This window comes from Amphiura filiformis, chromosome 5 (genome assembly GCF_039555335.1).
Source record: "Amphiura filiformis chromosome 5, Afil_fr2py, whole genome shotgun sequence".
In the NCBI taxonomy this organism is placed as follows: Eukaryota; Metazoa; Echinodermata; class Ophiuroidea; order Amphilepidida; family Amphiuridae; genus Amphiura; species Amphiura filiformis.
The window spans coordinates 51,848,494-51,865,554 of NC_092632.1; the positions used below are offsets into that span (position 1 = coordinate 51,848,494).

Below are 17,061 nucleotides of genomic sequence, written 5' to 3' on the forward strand. Positions count from 1 at the left end.
GCGACAGGTGAATTCTAGTATTTAGCTATAAGCGTGGTATTACGTCAAATTGCAACATATGATATAGGAGCACACCGGTCGTTTTTAATAACAAGTAATCTTGAACTACTTTTCTCTTAACGGTCATTTGGTTGTCGTCATAAATGAAGTGCCATTGGCATAGAAGATTACGTATTTTCACAATTACCTCAGTCATAGGTTATAATAAGATAAAATTCTAGATCGCATTACCAATGCATTATGGTTAAAAAACATAATGCCGTATACGTAAAAGACCTTATTATTTTTTGTCAATCTATGGTGAGTATGAACTAAGATGAAGATGGGCTTGTAACTAAATCTTACAAAATAGGAAAAATAGGACAGGGATAACACTTGTCCAGTTCACGTTATCCACCAGAGCATCCTTCAATGCGCTAGATTAGGTTATTCTGTATAGAAGAAGTCCATTTCCTATATCTGTTACTACTCAGTGAGCGCCCATTATATGATGTAATCCCCTGATAGACTGGTGCCTATATATATGATAAGTAGGAGCACAAATTGATCGAATCCTTTGCCCACGGCCAGGAAGTTCATTTTGAAATTTTTATGTTCAAACCATTATTCAATTACGTACAGGTATGCGATTAAAGATCATTCGGATATGGAATTCGCGGTACTATTAGTACATTCCAGTGCAGGATTTTAATTATTTCCACCTTCTCGGAAAGGAAGCCCTAGATTTTTAGTTTTATATTATTTGATTAATGAACATGATGAGTAACTCGATCAATTCACATTTCACGGTATTCACTTTGTCCCTGCTTCTTAGAAAACCCCTTGAGATGCATATATGAATATCCTTATATTGCATTTCACCGAGGTAGCCACGACATGCATTAAGGGCAATTCAAATCAGATCAAGTGTTCGTTATCACACGCATGCGCAACCGAGGTGAATCCTCTAGTTATTTCCGCTTGACGTCACTTCCGTCTGGGATATCGTCTTCCATTGTATGTGTGTGAATGGTGTGTTGCTTCATGCTATTTTGTGTATACCTCTTCTCCGATTGCTATGTGATTGTTAACTCGATTTGACAAGCAGGGAAGTGCTATTTTTAAGTAACCGTTTTCATTCCGATGTTCTTTTTGGTCGGTCAATAACACGCAGAAAAATATTGCAGGTTCGTTTTCTACGTCAAGGTGTTCCGGCTATAATAATCATCTGACTAAACATACAGTCGTGTTTTTCTTCTTTTTATTGGGTATTATCGTACCTAAATTTATAACAGAATAGATGGGCAGCATAAAAGAATGAAAAATAAATGTACTTTATAGCTATAGATATTGTTAGGGAAAAATCAAAACCCGACCGGCGGTTGAACGCCGGTTCCGTCCGGTTTCGTCCGGTTGATATTGTTCTGAACAATCCCTTAATCGGTTCCTTGTGTTTCTGGGAAATATTTAACAAAACGCTTTAGCCCGAGATTTAAAAGGATCTGTTGTTTGCTGTCATACTTTCAACAGACATGCATGTCTTTCAGCAGAATCATGCAAGTAATCAAATGTCATTGACGACAACGAACCTCCAGGATTGTTCCTCTTGTGTTTGAAACCTAGAACGCAGGAGATAGAACCTCTAGATTGAACACCAGTCTTTTATATTATATATTTTATAATAAGTCGTCAAAACAGATTAATGTATCAGAGTAAGATACACACTGGTTTCTGCTTATCTGCAAACCCGGTCCCCCAACTCAACACAAAAGTTGGTAACCATGAGAGTTACCAAATCTTTCAAAGACCCCCTTTGCAATGATTTTTCATCAAATCCCCCCGCCATTTTCATGCAAAATCGAGGACAAAATTTGGCCAAATTTTTGCGGTTTTCAAACACCCCTTTTCAATGACACTATATAGACATAAAATTACCGGATTTTCCCAAGTACCCCTTTTAGTACATGGTGTTATATAACCCAGTGCAAAATTTGCTACATTAGTGGAACCAATGCTTTTTAGCTTCTAAATACCCCTACGAACAAAACCTGAGTTGGTTCCATTTTTTTCGAATGTGTCTTCAGCGAAATTCAAAATGGCCACTATATTTAACCTTTTTTAAGCCATATTTGTTCAGAAAGTGCTCAAAGTCATATTTTTTCTTACTGATTATTTATACTTTTGATTGTCAAATTCACTAAGAACATAATTAGGATAATTGTCTAGAATCCAAGATGGCTACCAAATCCAAAATGGCCGCCAATTTGTTTAAAATGGTCTGCCAGCTAGAAGGACATTGATTTCTTTCCTTTTTTGCTGATTTATTCACTACTTATGTTTCTGAGAATCCACTGAGAAATAAAAAACTTAATTTAGTCCATTTTCTCCAATCCAAGATGGCCTCTAAATCGAAAATGGCCGCCTTTTATTAAAATATGGCATACCGCTTTAGGCAATTACTATCATTGAGAGTAAATTTCATGTATCTCATTTCTGTCAGATATGGATAAGAAAATGATTTTAAACATCTTAAATAGTGCAACAACATTGTTTAAGGTGAATATACAGTAGGTGTATTTCACCTTTCAAAATGGCCACCAAAGTATCTTTCAGCTAATTTGTCAGCATTTATGCAATGAAATGCAGAAAATCGCGTTTTAAAAAGTTGAAATTTCAATATTGTAATTCAACTTTAGACTTTTATGATAGAGCTGACCTTGAGGCATTTTAATGCCTAGTTGTCATCATCTATGTTATCAGTATTTTCCACTAAGTTCCACAGTATAGCTGTATTGGTACACTCTTCATCTGCTCCACAAGCACATGCTTCTGTACAAGTCAGATTGTGTCGTCTGCAGGAACATCTTCTGGAGCATTTGCTTATTCCACATCCGCACCTAACAAGATGTTCCTGCAGACGACACAATCTGACTTGTACAGTAGCATGTGCTTGTGGAGCAAATGAAGAGTGTATTTTATCCAGATTTCGTGGACAGTGCAAATTTAAATCCGCCTATTTTGCTGATTTCACGGTCAAATTTAGCGGACAGTGCAAATGAAATACCCGGTATTTTGCCAATTTCGTGGTCCTCGCTACTGGTAAAAAAATACCCCTTTTCTGCGCTATTTGATAACTCTCATGGTTACCAACTTTTGTGTTGCGTTGTGGGGCTGGGTAAGCAAAGTGGATTTAATATATTTATTTTCTTTTATTATTAAATTTTGATTACCAATATTATGTATTATTTATTTGTTGTTAATTGCAATTAGATGCTAAGCATAACTATTAACAACAAAAAGGATGAGTTTCAAGCAGAAGCAGAGAACAAATATTTTTTCCAATTTTAAACTTCTCAGAATAGTTGTTGTGCATTCAAACTTAATGTACCACACCGTCTCCAATTATATTACTACTGGATTCGAAAAATGTTCCACCTTCCCACGAAAAGCTCCTCACCTCAAACTGCACTTAGAAAAGGGGCTGTTAAGGTATGGCAAGAAGTTATCCTGTCAATGTGCATTGCCTTTCAGAATCCAAGGTCAAAATGTTACTCTCAAGGTAGTCGGTGCTGCCTCACATCAAGCAGTCGAATAATCTTTGCCACCGGTGGCATTGACTATTTCATTGAATGAGGCAAAGAAAAGGGTGGGGTTGTCACGGGAAGGCCACGGGCGAAATAGAACGTAATTATATACCTATCTTTCAATCCAAACATTATTGGATTTCAAATTCTGGGAAGGAGGCAATAAAAGTGAAAAGAAATATTTCTTAAAGGTCATCATAGCAGTTAGTAGGTTTTAATGATGCGTGCTTAAATATGCGTGCAGCTGTAGAATATTAAATGATGAAATAAAATAAATTTACACTGGGATGGACAAATGTACACGTATGTATCATACATTTATCAATAAATGTCATTACTTGAAATAGAAGCAGGGATATAATGTCATGTGAACAATTAAACTAAGCAGCGAGTCACTTTTGTATTTTTAACCCACGTACACAGGATGTATCAAAATAATTGGTAACTATCAGCTTTGTTGTCTAATTAAATGCCTGCTTATTCCAAATTCAACATTAGATCCTTTTGAAATAACTACAGTTTATTGTTTAATGTCCTTTTATGACACAAATTGAGAAAAAGGTCGATGCTATACTGCATTTTCATGTGACATTCCTTTCCATACTCAGTGGATATTGATGGGTACCAATTATTATGATTCACCCTGTAAGGGGTGTGTACCCAAAACTACCCCCCCCCCCATAGTCTAATAATCTCTCCACATACATAAATGACAGCCAGTGAAAAAATTTCACTGACCATCCAGGATTTGAACCTGGGACCTTCGGATCACCGGACCGATGCTCTGCCAACTGAGCTAATGAGTCAGATGGTATTTGTTCAGTAGTTCTTGTGATAGCTCATGAAATTCTGAGGAAATAAGACTTTTTAAGGACGAAATTGTGTTTAACATGTAGGTATATACGAAATATGAATACTAGAATGTAAATTCCCGCCTATTTTCTTGAAATGCTTATGATTATTATACAATGTTTGTGTCGGCGCTCCACTAAAATCAAAGGAGAACCCTAGTGAGACCTAACGGATTGCATTTCCTCCAACGTCCAAGTTAGCATTTTAAATAAAAGCATAGCGGTTAGTTTCTGCTTCAATGAAAAAGTGCATTAATTCGTCTGCTGCGGTTGATACAGCGGCAAACCACACCACAGTGTTAGAACACATTGGGAAATGCAGACTGAAAAAAAAAAAAGATTAAGCTGTGGCAAATAGCGCCACCCTCGAGCTACCTCTTACCATGCAATCAGCAGTGATCAGTGACGTACGTGATCAAGCCAGATATATTCTTCACAATTTGCCCAAGTTACAGCATTATCATTCGTGTATGAATGTGGATAGAGCACCAGAAAACCATCCTCTTGATTTGGGTATCTTACATGTGCATCAAAGATTTGTGTGTCAGGCTGACTTCGTGAATTGACTGATAACGTCAGTTACGGCACTATTTGAGATTGTTTAGATCGATAGTGCATACTGTAGTTTGTGAAACGTGACCAGACATTCTAATCAGAATTTTACATTTGGAATTCATCTTAATGTACTGATGAAAGCAAAGCAAGAAACAGCTGCTGCACATTAACTAGCGCTAAGTTTCATTAACTATTCCGAAGCCTAGTTTATCATGATAGTAACTCGGAGGAGATCATTAAATCCATTACTGATTGACTCTTAACTGTACCAGAGTGTTACCTGCTGTTCTGCAGTTTTCTGCTGTTTGCGTATTCCAGTATATTTTGGAAATCATGGCGAATGATGCTACTAAGTTAGATTGCCCAAATTTTACCACGCTTTTCATGCGCATGCCATCAATGAGGGAAAAAAGGGCAAGTCTTGGGCAAATATCAGGCTCCATCGCCTTACACGATGCTGTATCTAAAGGGAAAGATCATCTAGCGCGCTTTATTTTAGATGCCGTAGATGGGCAAGAAATGGTGAACACACGAGATCAACACGGTAAGACATCGCTCATACGATCCATACAAATACCTGACGAAGCTTCTCAGCACAAAGTCGTCCGAATGCTTTTGAAACACGGTGCTAACGTGAACCTGAAAGACAATGTGGGAAGAACTGCTCTAAGCTACGCTTGTGAACTTAAATGCAACGATGTAATAAAAGAACTAGTTAAGAATAATGTCGATCCGAATTTAGAAGACAATAACGGTAACACACCTTTGGTGTATTGCGCTCAAGTTGGTAACCACGAAGCTGTGACAATTCTGGCAAAGTGTTTTAGGAGACTTGGGCTTGAAGTGGACAAGTACAATGCAGATGGGATGACGGCACTTACGATCGCAGCTAAAAATGGACACTTAGAATGTGCGCGTGTGCTCGTCAATCAAGCGAAGGCTTCCGTATATCGTCGAGATACTGTCAGAAATATGACCTCTCTCGACTGGGCTAGAGAAGGCGGTTGCAAAAGCCCGGAAATGGAACTTCTTCTGCCTAAGCGATTGACACGTGATCGACCCAAGCAAACTCAACACATTTCACTCGATAAATATCAGGAGACATTTGATGCAAGTACAGGTAAAGAGTTCAATAAAGCTCTGAGTTGTGACTCATATTTACCTGATCTTGTTGCTGGCTCAGGAAGAAGCACTCCTTCAGAAAGCAGTCCGTCATTCTTTCAACGTCGTAAGTTGAAGCAAAACTTTGAAAAATTGTCACAGAGGTTACATTCGCGGACACTGATGAGAACATCTAACAGCTTAAGTAAGCTTGACCATCATCGTCCCCTTTCGGCATCGAATCTGATGAAGGAAGTCTCACTTTCAGAAGAGCTCGACACTGACTTTGATACGTCTCGCAGCTTTGATAGTGCTCTCGAAGATAACGAATTGGGTAAAAGCAACAGCAGCAGTAGCCTTTCACCGCATCCACCAAGCGGACTTAAGCGATCATTTCTGAGTAGAAGCCATGAAACTATTAGTCAAACAATGTTTTCTAGAGATGAACAAAGCAGTGTGAAAAGTGCAAAAATGTTCAAGTAGACATTCTGGCAGGATTTGCTAAGAACAATAATAATGCTCATGGTTTCTTGGAACGCCAAAGAGCCATTGGATCGAATGACGGTTTTACGCGTTTGCCACCTCTATCACCGGTTCCGCGCAAACACATCACACCAGAAGGAAGATAAATTGACTCTTAACATAGATTGATTAAATAGTGGAACACTTTTGTACATTATACATCGACACTATATTGTCGTCGGACAAATTACATTGATCGTAATTGTAAGTTCTATTTTAATATCACTTTAATGTCTAAGCGAGGGTTTTCTTTCACAAAGGCTGCAAATTTAATTTTCAAATGTCCTTGTGAAATTAATACTTAGTCATTATTAGCGAGTTAAGTTCAAAATTTCAACTTAGAAGTAGCACTTAAAGCCATATTATAACATTTTCAAACAAAATAGATTAGCATTTATTTGCCATAAAATGTTAGCTTTTACTGTCAGATATATCCCTTTTATTTTTGAGCCGAACAACTACGGCAAAGCAAAGAAAATGGGAATTTACCACATCAGCGCACATGTCGCCAATACGTACCACTCCTTTGTTCTTTTTGTGGTACGACCCTTTGTTGTGTATATCACCGTTCCGCACGCCGTGTACGTACTGTGTGTTATGAACATCGTGTATGCGTTCGACTAATAATTCCATCGTTTATTCAAAATCTCGTATTTTGACAAAACTACAGCACATAGAGTCGTGATTTTTGCAGGGTATATTGGTTTAATAAAGTACAATTTAATCGTGTAAAAAAAGGAATGTTATAATATGGCTTTAAGCGATCAAAACAATGTAATCATAAGAACTATGTTTCAATCTGTGACACCTGTTTATTTAGTATTTTTATATCTGATGTTGTTGTTAAAAACACAATATATAATGTTATTTACAGTTGATATTTGTCGTGAGATGAGACCATAATGTATTCTTCCTAATCAACAGCATACCAATAGGGACAGAGTGTCCCCCCTGGCTCGAATTTCAGGAACAAAAGTGACAAAAATTGTGATTGGCACCTTCCCTGTTGCCTCTTTAACCTAATCTTGGACCATTTTAGTATTAGAACGGCAAATTTGTACGTGATAAGTCATTTTGGTAGCAAATAATAGGTATTTTTATTGGTACACTGACCACTGTTCCTGATTTGTGTATAATTACAAAATACAATGTTTTGACAAATAGATAAACCATAAAAATTATCTTTCTGCTATATATATCTTCGGCAGGTACGAAGACTTCAAAGTATTTTTTTAATATAAGTTAATAGTTCTATGAAAGTTAACGTAATAGTATAATCGCCTCTAACTTCACTAAGTGACATGACGTAAGTGCGAATGCATACGTTCTGCGTGGGCAGACTTGTTGTATAATATTGTGACAGCAAGGATTTGGACAATCGGTAGCAGCATTATAAGCTTGTGTAGCAGCATATAACCGACTTTCGCACTGAAAATAGTTCATTGTTTTGATCTATATTTGGTTGTATCGTATTTCTTCATAACTTTAAAAAGTAGACAAAAGTATTTAATACTATAAAATATCAAAGTTCAAATGTGACTTTGGTTATATGAAATTTTGAACGTAAACAAAGTATTACTCTGTGAATCAACGAGGATTAATCAATGTTATATGTATTATATTTTTGTTATCCTGCAATCCATGTATTTATTTTGATGACAACTATACTACCGACATTTTATTAAATATACGTAACCAGCTAAACCAAATCTCCCCATCTGTCATTATTAATATATGCTGTGTGTTTGGTTAAGTCTGCGTATCGAGGAAATTAATAATTGGAAAGGTTGGATTGACGTGTTGTAGCATTCATAATGTCACGGGGTTGTATTTGCTGAACATGATTCGACAACCAGCAACCGGCAAGTAGCGTACCACAACAACATTTGCCAATTTAAGATCTCGGTGTTACACTATTTCGATATATCGTTCATCGTCATGTCCATGGCGAGTTTTTTATTGGGCATAAATCATGAGTCTTTCCCATCACATACAAACTGGTAGATAACGTTTTCCTGACGTATTTAGACATTAAAACGAAGTAATAAATGTTATTTGACATATTAAAAGGCATGAGAATATAGATTGATTGGCCAAGTGTAAACATATTCTGTCAAACATTCTTCGACCGAAATATGGGTACGTGTCAAAAGCGGTTTCAAGGCCATATAGTCGAGAGGAACTTGTGTGAAAATTGTGAGTGTAAGATGTGACTAACATTTTTTGCTTTAATGTTGATGTCTAAGGTGGATAAAAAGTGGATACCCTTGGGCATTTCGAGATAACCAAGTTTACACAAGGCTGAAAATTCAAAATTGTTCCGATTTGGTTAAAACCTATGCTCTCTAAAATATTCCTCTGGTCTTAAAAGGGCATTTCGTGATCCACAGCCTCATCCCCCCACTTTTCTCAAAAAAAGTTTTTGGCTACAATATGTTTATGTACCAAAAATTTCTTTCAGATTAATTCGTTTAGCAAAAATATCGTCAAATTTCATCAGTGAATTTCGTTCTTGTATATCAGAACGAAATTACAACAGTGGCATATGGAGCAGTGTAATACACATAATCATGCATAACTCGCAATTAACTGAAATTTTGGGAATAAGCTTTTTTCGTGGATATCTACTCATAAAAAGAGGATGCTAGGATCACAAAATCCTCCTTTAAGATTTATTAAACAAATATCTACTTTGACGCACAACTTTTTAGTCTGGAATTATTAGCGAAAAGGTCGAAGGCTTTGTGGGTTCCACACTGGTCAAAGAAACAAATACCCCAGATTTTGATTTAAAAAAAATGATCTCAAATTGTTTGTCTTGTTATAACAATCCAATAAAAAGAATAGTTTGCACTATGCAGGACATTGTGTTACCTAGGTCAGTTCCCTATTGTCTGAGACCAATTTTGCTGGTTTTCCTTGTCAACAAAATGTCCTACATAGTGCAAACTATTCTTTTTGGATTATATATCAAAATAAACAACTTGAGACTATTTCATCAAACATGATGTTTTGACTTCGCCTCTTCACCAATAACTCCAGACTGACAACTCGTAGACTACGTTTTCTGAATCCTTATTACCATAGGAATACTTTGTAATTGGTTTTAGCACAATTTTTAGCAATTCTTTAATTGGATATCTTCTAAATGCCCAAGGCCGCCCACGGACACCTGTCAAATTCTTCATCCACATACCTCAAACTAATATTTAAAACAAAAATATATTAGTATAGAGGCATGCAGCCAAAGGGTGCTCTATTTAACGGTTTCGTATAACAGATGTTTCAAATGGAGTCTAGAGAATCTTTTTGCCATGTTGTCAAATTTGTAACCCGCGCATTCTATTCCGTTTCCATGGCAATGGTCACGCTATTTAAAGAATTTCGTCATTTTGTACCCAAAAATATCACATTTTAAGTAATTATTTCTTTAAAACTAAATGGAGTGGATATTTAATATTTATGAACGAAATCATCACTTAATTCAAAATATTTTATTTATTGGTGAAAGTGCCATATTTGGTAATTTTTGACCTATAAATGACTTATGCGTCATGAAAAGTATAAAATTTATTAAGATGGATGTTTGGATGAAAAAGAAAATCACAATATATTTCTGCGACCTATGATTTTTAACCTATGACCTCTTGAAATTCATTAGTAATGCACGTTTTAGTGATTTTGTTCTTTTGGCCAAAGATTGACACTGAAAGCCAAAAAGTCATTTGACTCCCTTGAACATGTGTTGAAGAGTCATAAATTTCTTGACTCCGCTGAAGAGTCACTGTTGATGACTCTACATAGGAGTCATTTGACTCCCAATATAGAGTCAGAGTGGCTGGACTCTACTTTTAGAGTCACTTAGACTCCATTAATAGAGTTACCCTGACACCATTACAGGGTCACTCCGACTGTCCGAAAAAAGACAAAATAATGATACACATAGATATACATAAGATAAAAAAAAAGTATAGACCTACCGGAATAGGAGAATTTACTCTGAGTTTCACGCCATTGGCGATTGTCAGACGACACAATGGAGAAAATGTAGCTTGACCACCATCCCCTTGGAATGAGAGAATATACATCCATGTTGTCAAGAGCCAAGAAATTACAGAGTCTGACTCCCTTGAAGAGTCATAAATTTCTTGACTCCGTCGACGACTCTGAATGTAGAGTCAATTGACCCAACAGGTAGAGTCAACTGACTCTCCTGTGATAATCAGGTGACTCCTTTGGAGAGTCAGTGCTAGTTTACTCCACTTATAGAGTCACTTGACTCTATTCTGGCTATCAGTGGATCCTTCTTCACCATTGTTAACAATTTCTTGCATTGCAAAAGTTTGTATTACACTTTATGTGTTTTTTTAATTTACAAGGCTTCTTTAATTTGCACAAACATCTGATGTTTCCACTCCATTAATATTAAAGAAATAGCTAGTTAGAATGTGACATTTTTTGGTAAACAAATATAAAAAATCCTTAAATAGCGTGGCCGTTGAAATGGAAACGGAATAGAACGCGCGGGTAACACATTTGACAACATGGCAGGAAAGAGTCTCCTGACTTTCTGAAGTAATAGTCATACCTACGTTTACACTTAGGGCGATACTTTAGGGTTATATACTAGACTAATATCACCATAAAATATATTAATCCTGAAGATTTTAATCAATTATCTTGACACCACGATGTTGAAATCAACCTCGCCGCAGGATTTACGGGGTAGTTTAATATTATATAAAGGCAAAGATTAACTCACAATTAGCTTAAGTCATTAAATTTTTTAATTTCCCAATATCGAAACGAAAATTAGTTTGTCTCAAATTGATGAATGTTCTCAGTCTTCCAATTGTGAAGAAACATGAATTTTGGAAGTAAATCAAAATGGACATGCTATTTTTTAGCAATGCTACGTTGCGTGTGATACCATCACACTTCATCAGGCAACTGACCCGCTGGATTGATCATGTGACAGAGACGGGATGTTTATTAACATCTCGAAGAAAATGGTCACTCCGGAAATAATGAGGATGTAACCGTTTTAGACAGGAAGGAACAGTAGAACCGGCGAGACATCAAAGGTGCTATTTTGGAGAGACTACGATACAAGCTATCTTACGAATGGGACAGTGCCATCAAGCCGATCCCTAATGGTTTTCACATGACCAATCCAGCGGGTCAGTTGCCTGACAAAGTGTGATGTTATCACACGCAACGTAGCAATGATTATTAAAGAAGTCCAGTATTTTGATTTATTTCCAAATTTCATTAACTTGTCTCATTTGGGTGGAGTTTTGTCTTATAGCCATACCGGAAGCAGTGTATTTTGTATATTTTTGAAGGATACATTTGATCTGGTCATGTCAACAGGCAACATAATAAACAGTCATCATTATGGGTTGTGCTAATTCTGTCACACAATCATCATTTAATAGTTATTATCCCAAGGTTACGGTGACATCGTCAAAAATAACACATTTCAAGTAAAGAAATCACAAGGAATGGAAATATTGTTGTCACTATAATCGGTCCATTAGAGGTTTTTTTATAATGATATACTTATATGGGTTCAACACTATGATAGAGAAGTTGCCAAACAACGGTCACAAAACGTTTGCAAAGGCTAGTATAATTATAGTCCAATGTATTATGAGCTTTTTGCTTTTTGGTGCGAGGGTGTGGGGTGCGTATTTTCTGTTCCCTGCTGCGATTATAGTGCGATATCTATGTTTTCTACGGCCTGATATACAATTCAAATGATTAGGTTTACTCGAGGGTCCTATTCGGCGTTTTCGGCAGCTGAAAACGTTGTGGCAATATTTTTACCACTGTGAAATACGTAAAAAAACGAGAAAAAACCCGCATGTTTATAAATAACAAACTATATCCTGACCTCTAAATAATGTACTTCAATCAAATCATCTGACCACGCTTGAAATTAAGATAAGTTTTAAACAATGAAACCACCCTTTTGTTAAGGTATAATAATTAACAATTCACTAATGAAACACATTATTACCTTGTTATTCGGCGACTTTCGATTCATGATTTACTTAATGTTATGCTATTATTTTAAAATTAAGAAAACGTATGGGCTGACAAACCACTAATTGCAACAGAACCCATGATGTGTAAATATTGCAAAATAACAGTATACAATAGAGTATATGCAATATACCAACCGGTATGGTGACACTGGCAGCCATGTTGGGGGTCAGTTCTAAGATAGCTTAAGATGACAGAGGGACAGGTCTCTAGTTCGATTCCACAACCATTCATAGCAATCACCTGTTTAATTGTTTTATCATGTGAATTGCCCCCATGGAATTGCATACCCTCTATAATATGGAGAGTGGAATCCAAAAAATAAGGGGGAAAGTTTATACGTGTGATCAAATAATGAAAATGCTCCAATTGTGGCAAAACTTAAGGGATCTAAAATGAGCGTTTATTGCGTTTCGACAGTATTTTTGTGGGACATGAGAGCACCTCAGACCTATCGAATTGCATTCTGAATACGAAGCATGTCTTTCTGATATCAAATAATTTTCATTTTTGAAAATCACAATATAATACAAATTTTATGACAAATTATAAAAATTTGATATTTTTCAAATTTTTGATATATAACAGTCCTCGAAGTAAATTATATGAATCTAATGACATATTCTTAAAGTGTATGTAGCAGGAGGAAATTTTCAAATTTTTGATATATAACAGTCCTCGAAGTAACTTATATGAATCTAATGACATATTCTTAAAGTGTATGTAGCAGGGAGGAAAAGCCGACGGTCAATTGAAAATTTTGACCTTTCATATTGAAGATATGGATTTTTTTCCCAAAAGACCTCATTTTTGTTGGTGTTTTGGGAAAAAAATCCATATCTTCAATACGAAAGGTCAAAATTTTCAATTGATCGTCGGCTTTTCATCCCACCTACATGCACTTTAAGTATAAATCATCAGATTTATAAAGTTAACTTCAAGTACTGTTAAATATCAAAAATATCAATTTTAATGATTTGCCATAAAATGTGTATTAAATTGCGAATTTCAAAAATCAAAATTATTTGATATCAGAATGACATTCTTCGTATTCAGAATGCAATTCGATATGTCTGATGTGCTCTAATGTCCCACAATAAATACTGTCCAAACGTTCATACCCCAGCCCTTAACACCATCTATAATCTTCTAGTCAGAATGATTAAACAGTAGTTTGTTCTATCTAAGGGTAATTGTTTTACTTAAAAGTTGCTATAGGGTAATAAATGTCACCCCATGGAACATTTTTTAGAATGTGCCGATGTCAAATTTTTCGTCGTATATGAACCAAACCTTTGCACCATCTATCACCTCTCATTACATATAGACAGATCTGTTAAGGATCTTTATTGTCTATAGGGTGCCAAGTTTGCTCCTGAAAGATGTACACTGAAGTGTCATAAGTAGATTAAATTATCATAATGTTGTTTAATATGATCAGAGAAATAATTTTGAATGAGTTTCGATAAAAACGGAGCGCGCTGAACATTTACCCAACGGGATGACCTTGAACCATTTTTTTTAACCTATAGATAAATACTTAGGATGGTAGAGTTTGCAAATTATACCTTGTGCTTATAAAGACGTTGAGATTATGCTTTACCACAATAACATTTTCTATTTTGACTCCCATTATAACGGTATATTTTAATATGCAGAAACTAGACTTGAGTCTAGTCCCCGTTTACTGAATTTAGGGTTAGGGTTTATGTTTGAGGTAGGGCAGTCTTGTAATGAGACTAGAGTTGCACCCTCGGTATTCGCTCCAATTAGTGGCAGATTTGACTGGACAATTTCTAAACAAGCAATTATGTGTCTTTTGGAGAGGACTTTGAACATCTGTCAGTCCTATTACAATGTAACAGATCATTATTGAATTAATGATGACATTGCGTATTAACCTTTTAACAGGCACGAATAATATATGCATGATGAGTAGATTTAGGTTTATAAATAATGTAAATTTAAAACCTTTATGAAAAGATGTTAAAGTGAACCGAGACTATAGCTATTATCTTAAAATATCCCAGGCAAAATTTAGGCATGAGTCATGCCCATGAACATGTCATAATCATGCCTAGAACATGCCCTATTCCCGGCCCTATTTTCGCTAGCAACGGACATTAATTTTCGTGAATTTTGGAATTTTTGATGGGTTGTTCATGCTCACACATGAAATGTCATGCCTTTGCATGTTTTTTGTGTCATGCGTTTGGTCAGAGCCTTGGCATGTTCAGGGCATGTTCATGGGTAACACATGTGCAATTCGCGGTCAATGTCAAATTCTCTCTACTTCCATGCCCATACATCCCTTTATATTCATGGGTAATTCATGGTATGAATCGTGATTTTATGGCATGTTCATGCCACATACAAAACAAAAGAATCCGAATGTCTTGCCATGTTCATGGCATAATTTGCATAGCAACCGGTACCCATGATTTTTTTTGCCTGGGATATTAAGAAAGAAAGCATTCGCACATTTATCGGAACCCAATGGTCTATAATCTCATGCAAGCGTAGCGAGCAGGAAATGTTGCATACTTGAACGTTTGTGTACTGTTTTCTTTCATTATAAGGTATCACATACATAATGTGCAAAATTCCTCCCTTCGACATGTGTTATGAATTCTCTGCAGTAGTTTTTCACTACGCTCGTTTGTTGTGTATTGTGTAAATGTTTACTCCAGTAGTGTTTTATATTATTCTTTTGTGATTTTTCCGTTTTTTTTCTTTGAAAAGTGAAAAAAGAAAATTCTAATGCGCAAAATAAGCCGTCAAAAACGTAACGTTGTTTTTTTTTTGCCTAATATATATTTTGCATAGAAATCACTTTAAACATGATTTTCAAAACGGTGTTGCTTTAAACATTCATTCATTTTCTTCAGGAAACAGGCATTGTTCCACCCATGTTTCCACTTACATTGACAGATGCAGTTTAACGAAATTCACACGACTTACTTATAGCTGTGGTGGCCTGCGGAGTGCGGTCGACATCTATCGACCTTCGGTGCCCACTGATGTTATTGGGAAGTCAGGGATTCTAATCTCTCATGAAATAGTTACAAAATGTAAATAATCATAAATGATCAAATTCGATCAAAATCGCTTGCCCTCTCTTTGAAATTCACACCTCCCCACCAAGCATTTGTACCTTCCCCAGTCACTGTTTAATGCTATAAGCTTTCAGTTATTATTGTAAGACAGACCATTACAGTAAGGCAAGTGTGAAAAATATACCATTCCTCGCAAATATAGTTAGTTTAATTAAATGAAACATACACCCGCGCTTTTTCTCAAACAAAATGAAAACGGCAGTTAATAACGTGCTTTATGTATGTACACGATTGCAATCACGTCTTCCCACAAATCGAAGACGAATGGTATCTGTGCGTGATGTGCATTAGCTTACTATTATTATTTTTGATAGCGTCGACACTACGACAGAAAATCAAAATAATTATGAAAATATTATGGTATATATATATGTGAGTTACTTAAATTTTAAAAAATTATAGGTTATCACCAATATTTACTTCCGCTTTCCAATATACCTGTCAAAAAGCATTATTTGATGGATTTACAATTAACAGAAATGTCTTCATGAAAGAAGAATTCTCAAGACATGCAAAGTGAAGTAATCACTATAAAAGAAAAAAAATCAATGAAACCAAAAATATAATATTCCCCGCTGGAGAAAACGTGTATCTATACCTTCTCATAGGAAAAGAACTCGCTTATCCACGATTGATACTTTTTTCAGAAGAATGAACATGTCATGCAATATGTGTTCCTTTAGAAAATCTATCAAATATCCATAAAAATATTGTATTTCGTCGAAAGTACTTTGCTACATTCATATTAAGCAACCAATGCATTAGGAATCCTGGGTCGTGTTACAGGGCTTGAAAACACTTAAGCCTGTTTATAATCTTGATCAAAAGATAAAGATCTCTTTATCTAAACGTTTTTCACATTTTGAGTTTCAAAACAGATAATAAGGTAGAAAGGGTTTGTGGTTTATTAGTTTGTTTGGTTTGTTTTAACGGCCCACCCACCTTGTTCATAACCTACTTTATAAGCAGTCCATAAGTATTGGATGTTATCAAATCATTATTTAAAACACGCCACGCGTAATTCGCCGTAGAAGTAGTGAAGATGTATAAGTAGGATGCACTCATCGCCAGGTGGGATGCGTTTGCATTACAATTACTTCCGAGGACTCTGACATAACAACACACCGATACGAGGACATTTTTTTTTACCGAGGACCTAAACACGCGTCCTCGCTAGTGTTAACCGGAATCGAATTTATTCGGTATTACCGACCTCTTGAGCACTTGACATAACAACCCACCGACACACCGAGGACACACACACATTTGGACTTGTAAAAATGTTGTCATTTTTTTTCAGGTCCT

General features: G+C 36.0%; 1 protein-coding gene across 1 annotated transcript; it reads left to right on the plus strand.

Annotated features, from left to right (window-relative positions):
* The first annotated feature begins 4,834 nt into the window (after positions 1-4,834).
* On the plus strand, positions 4,835-7,023 carry LOC140153336 (uncharacterized). Its single transcript, XM_072176063.1, has one exon. The coding sequence runs from the start codon at positions 5,303-5,305 to the stop codon at positions 6,551-6,553; it is 1,251 nt and encodes a 416-aa protein (XP_072032164.1). The 5' UTR covers positions 4,835-5,302; the 3' UTR covers positions 6,554-7,023.
* Positions 7,024-17,061: the final 10,038 nt, after the last annotated feature.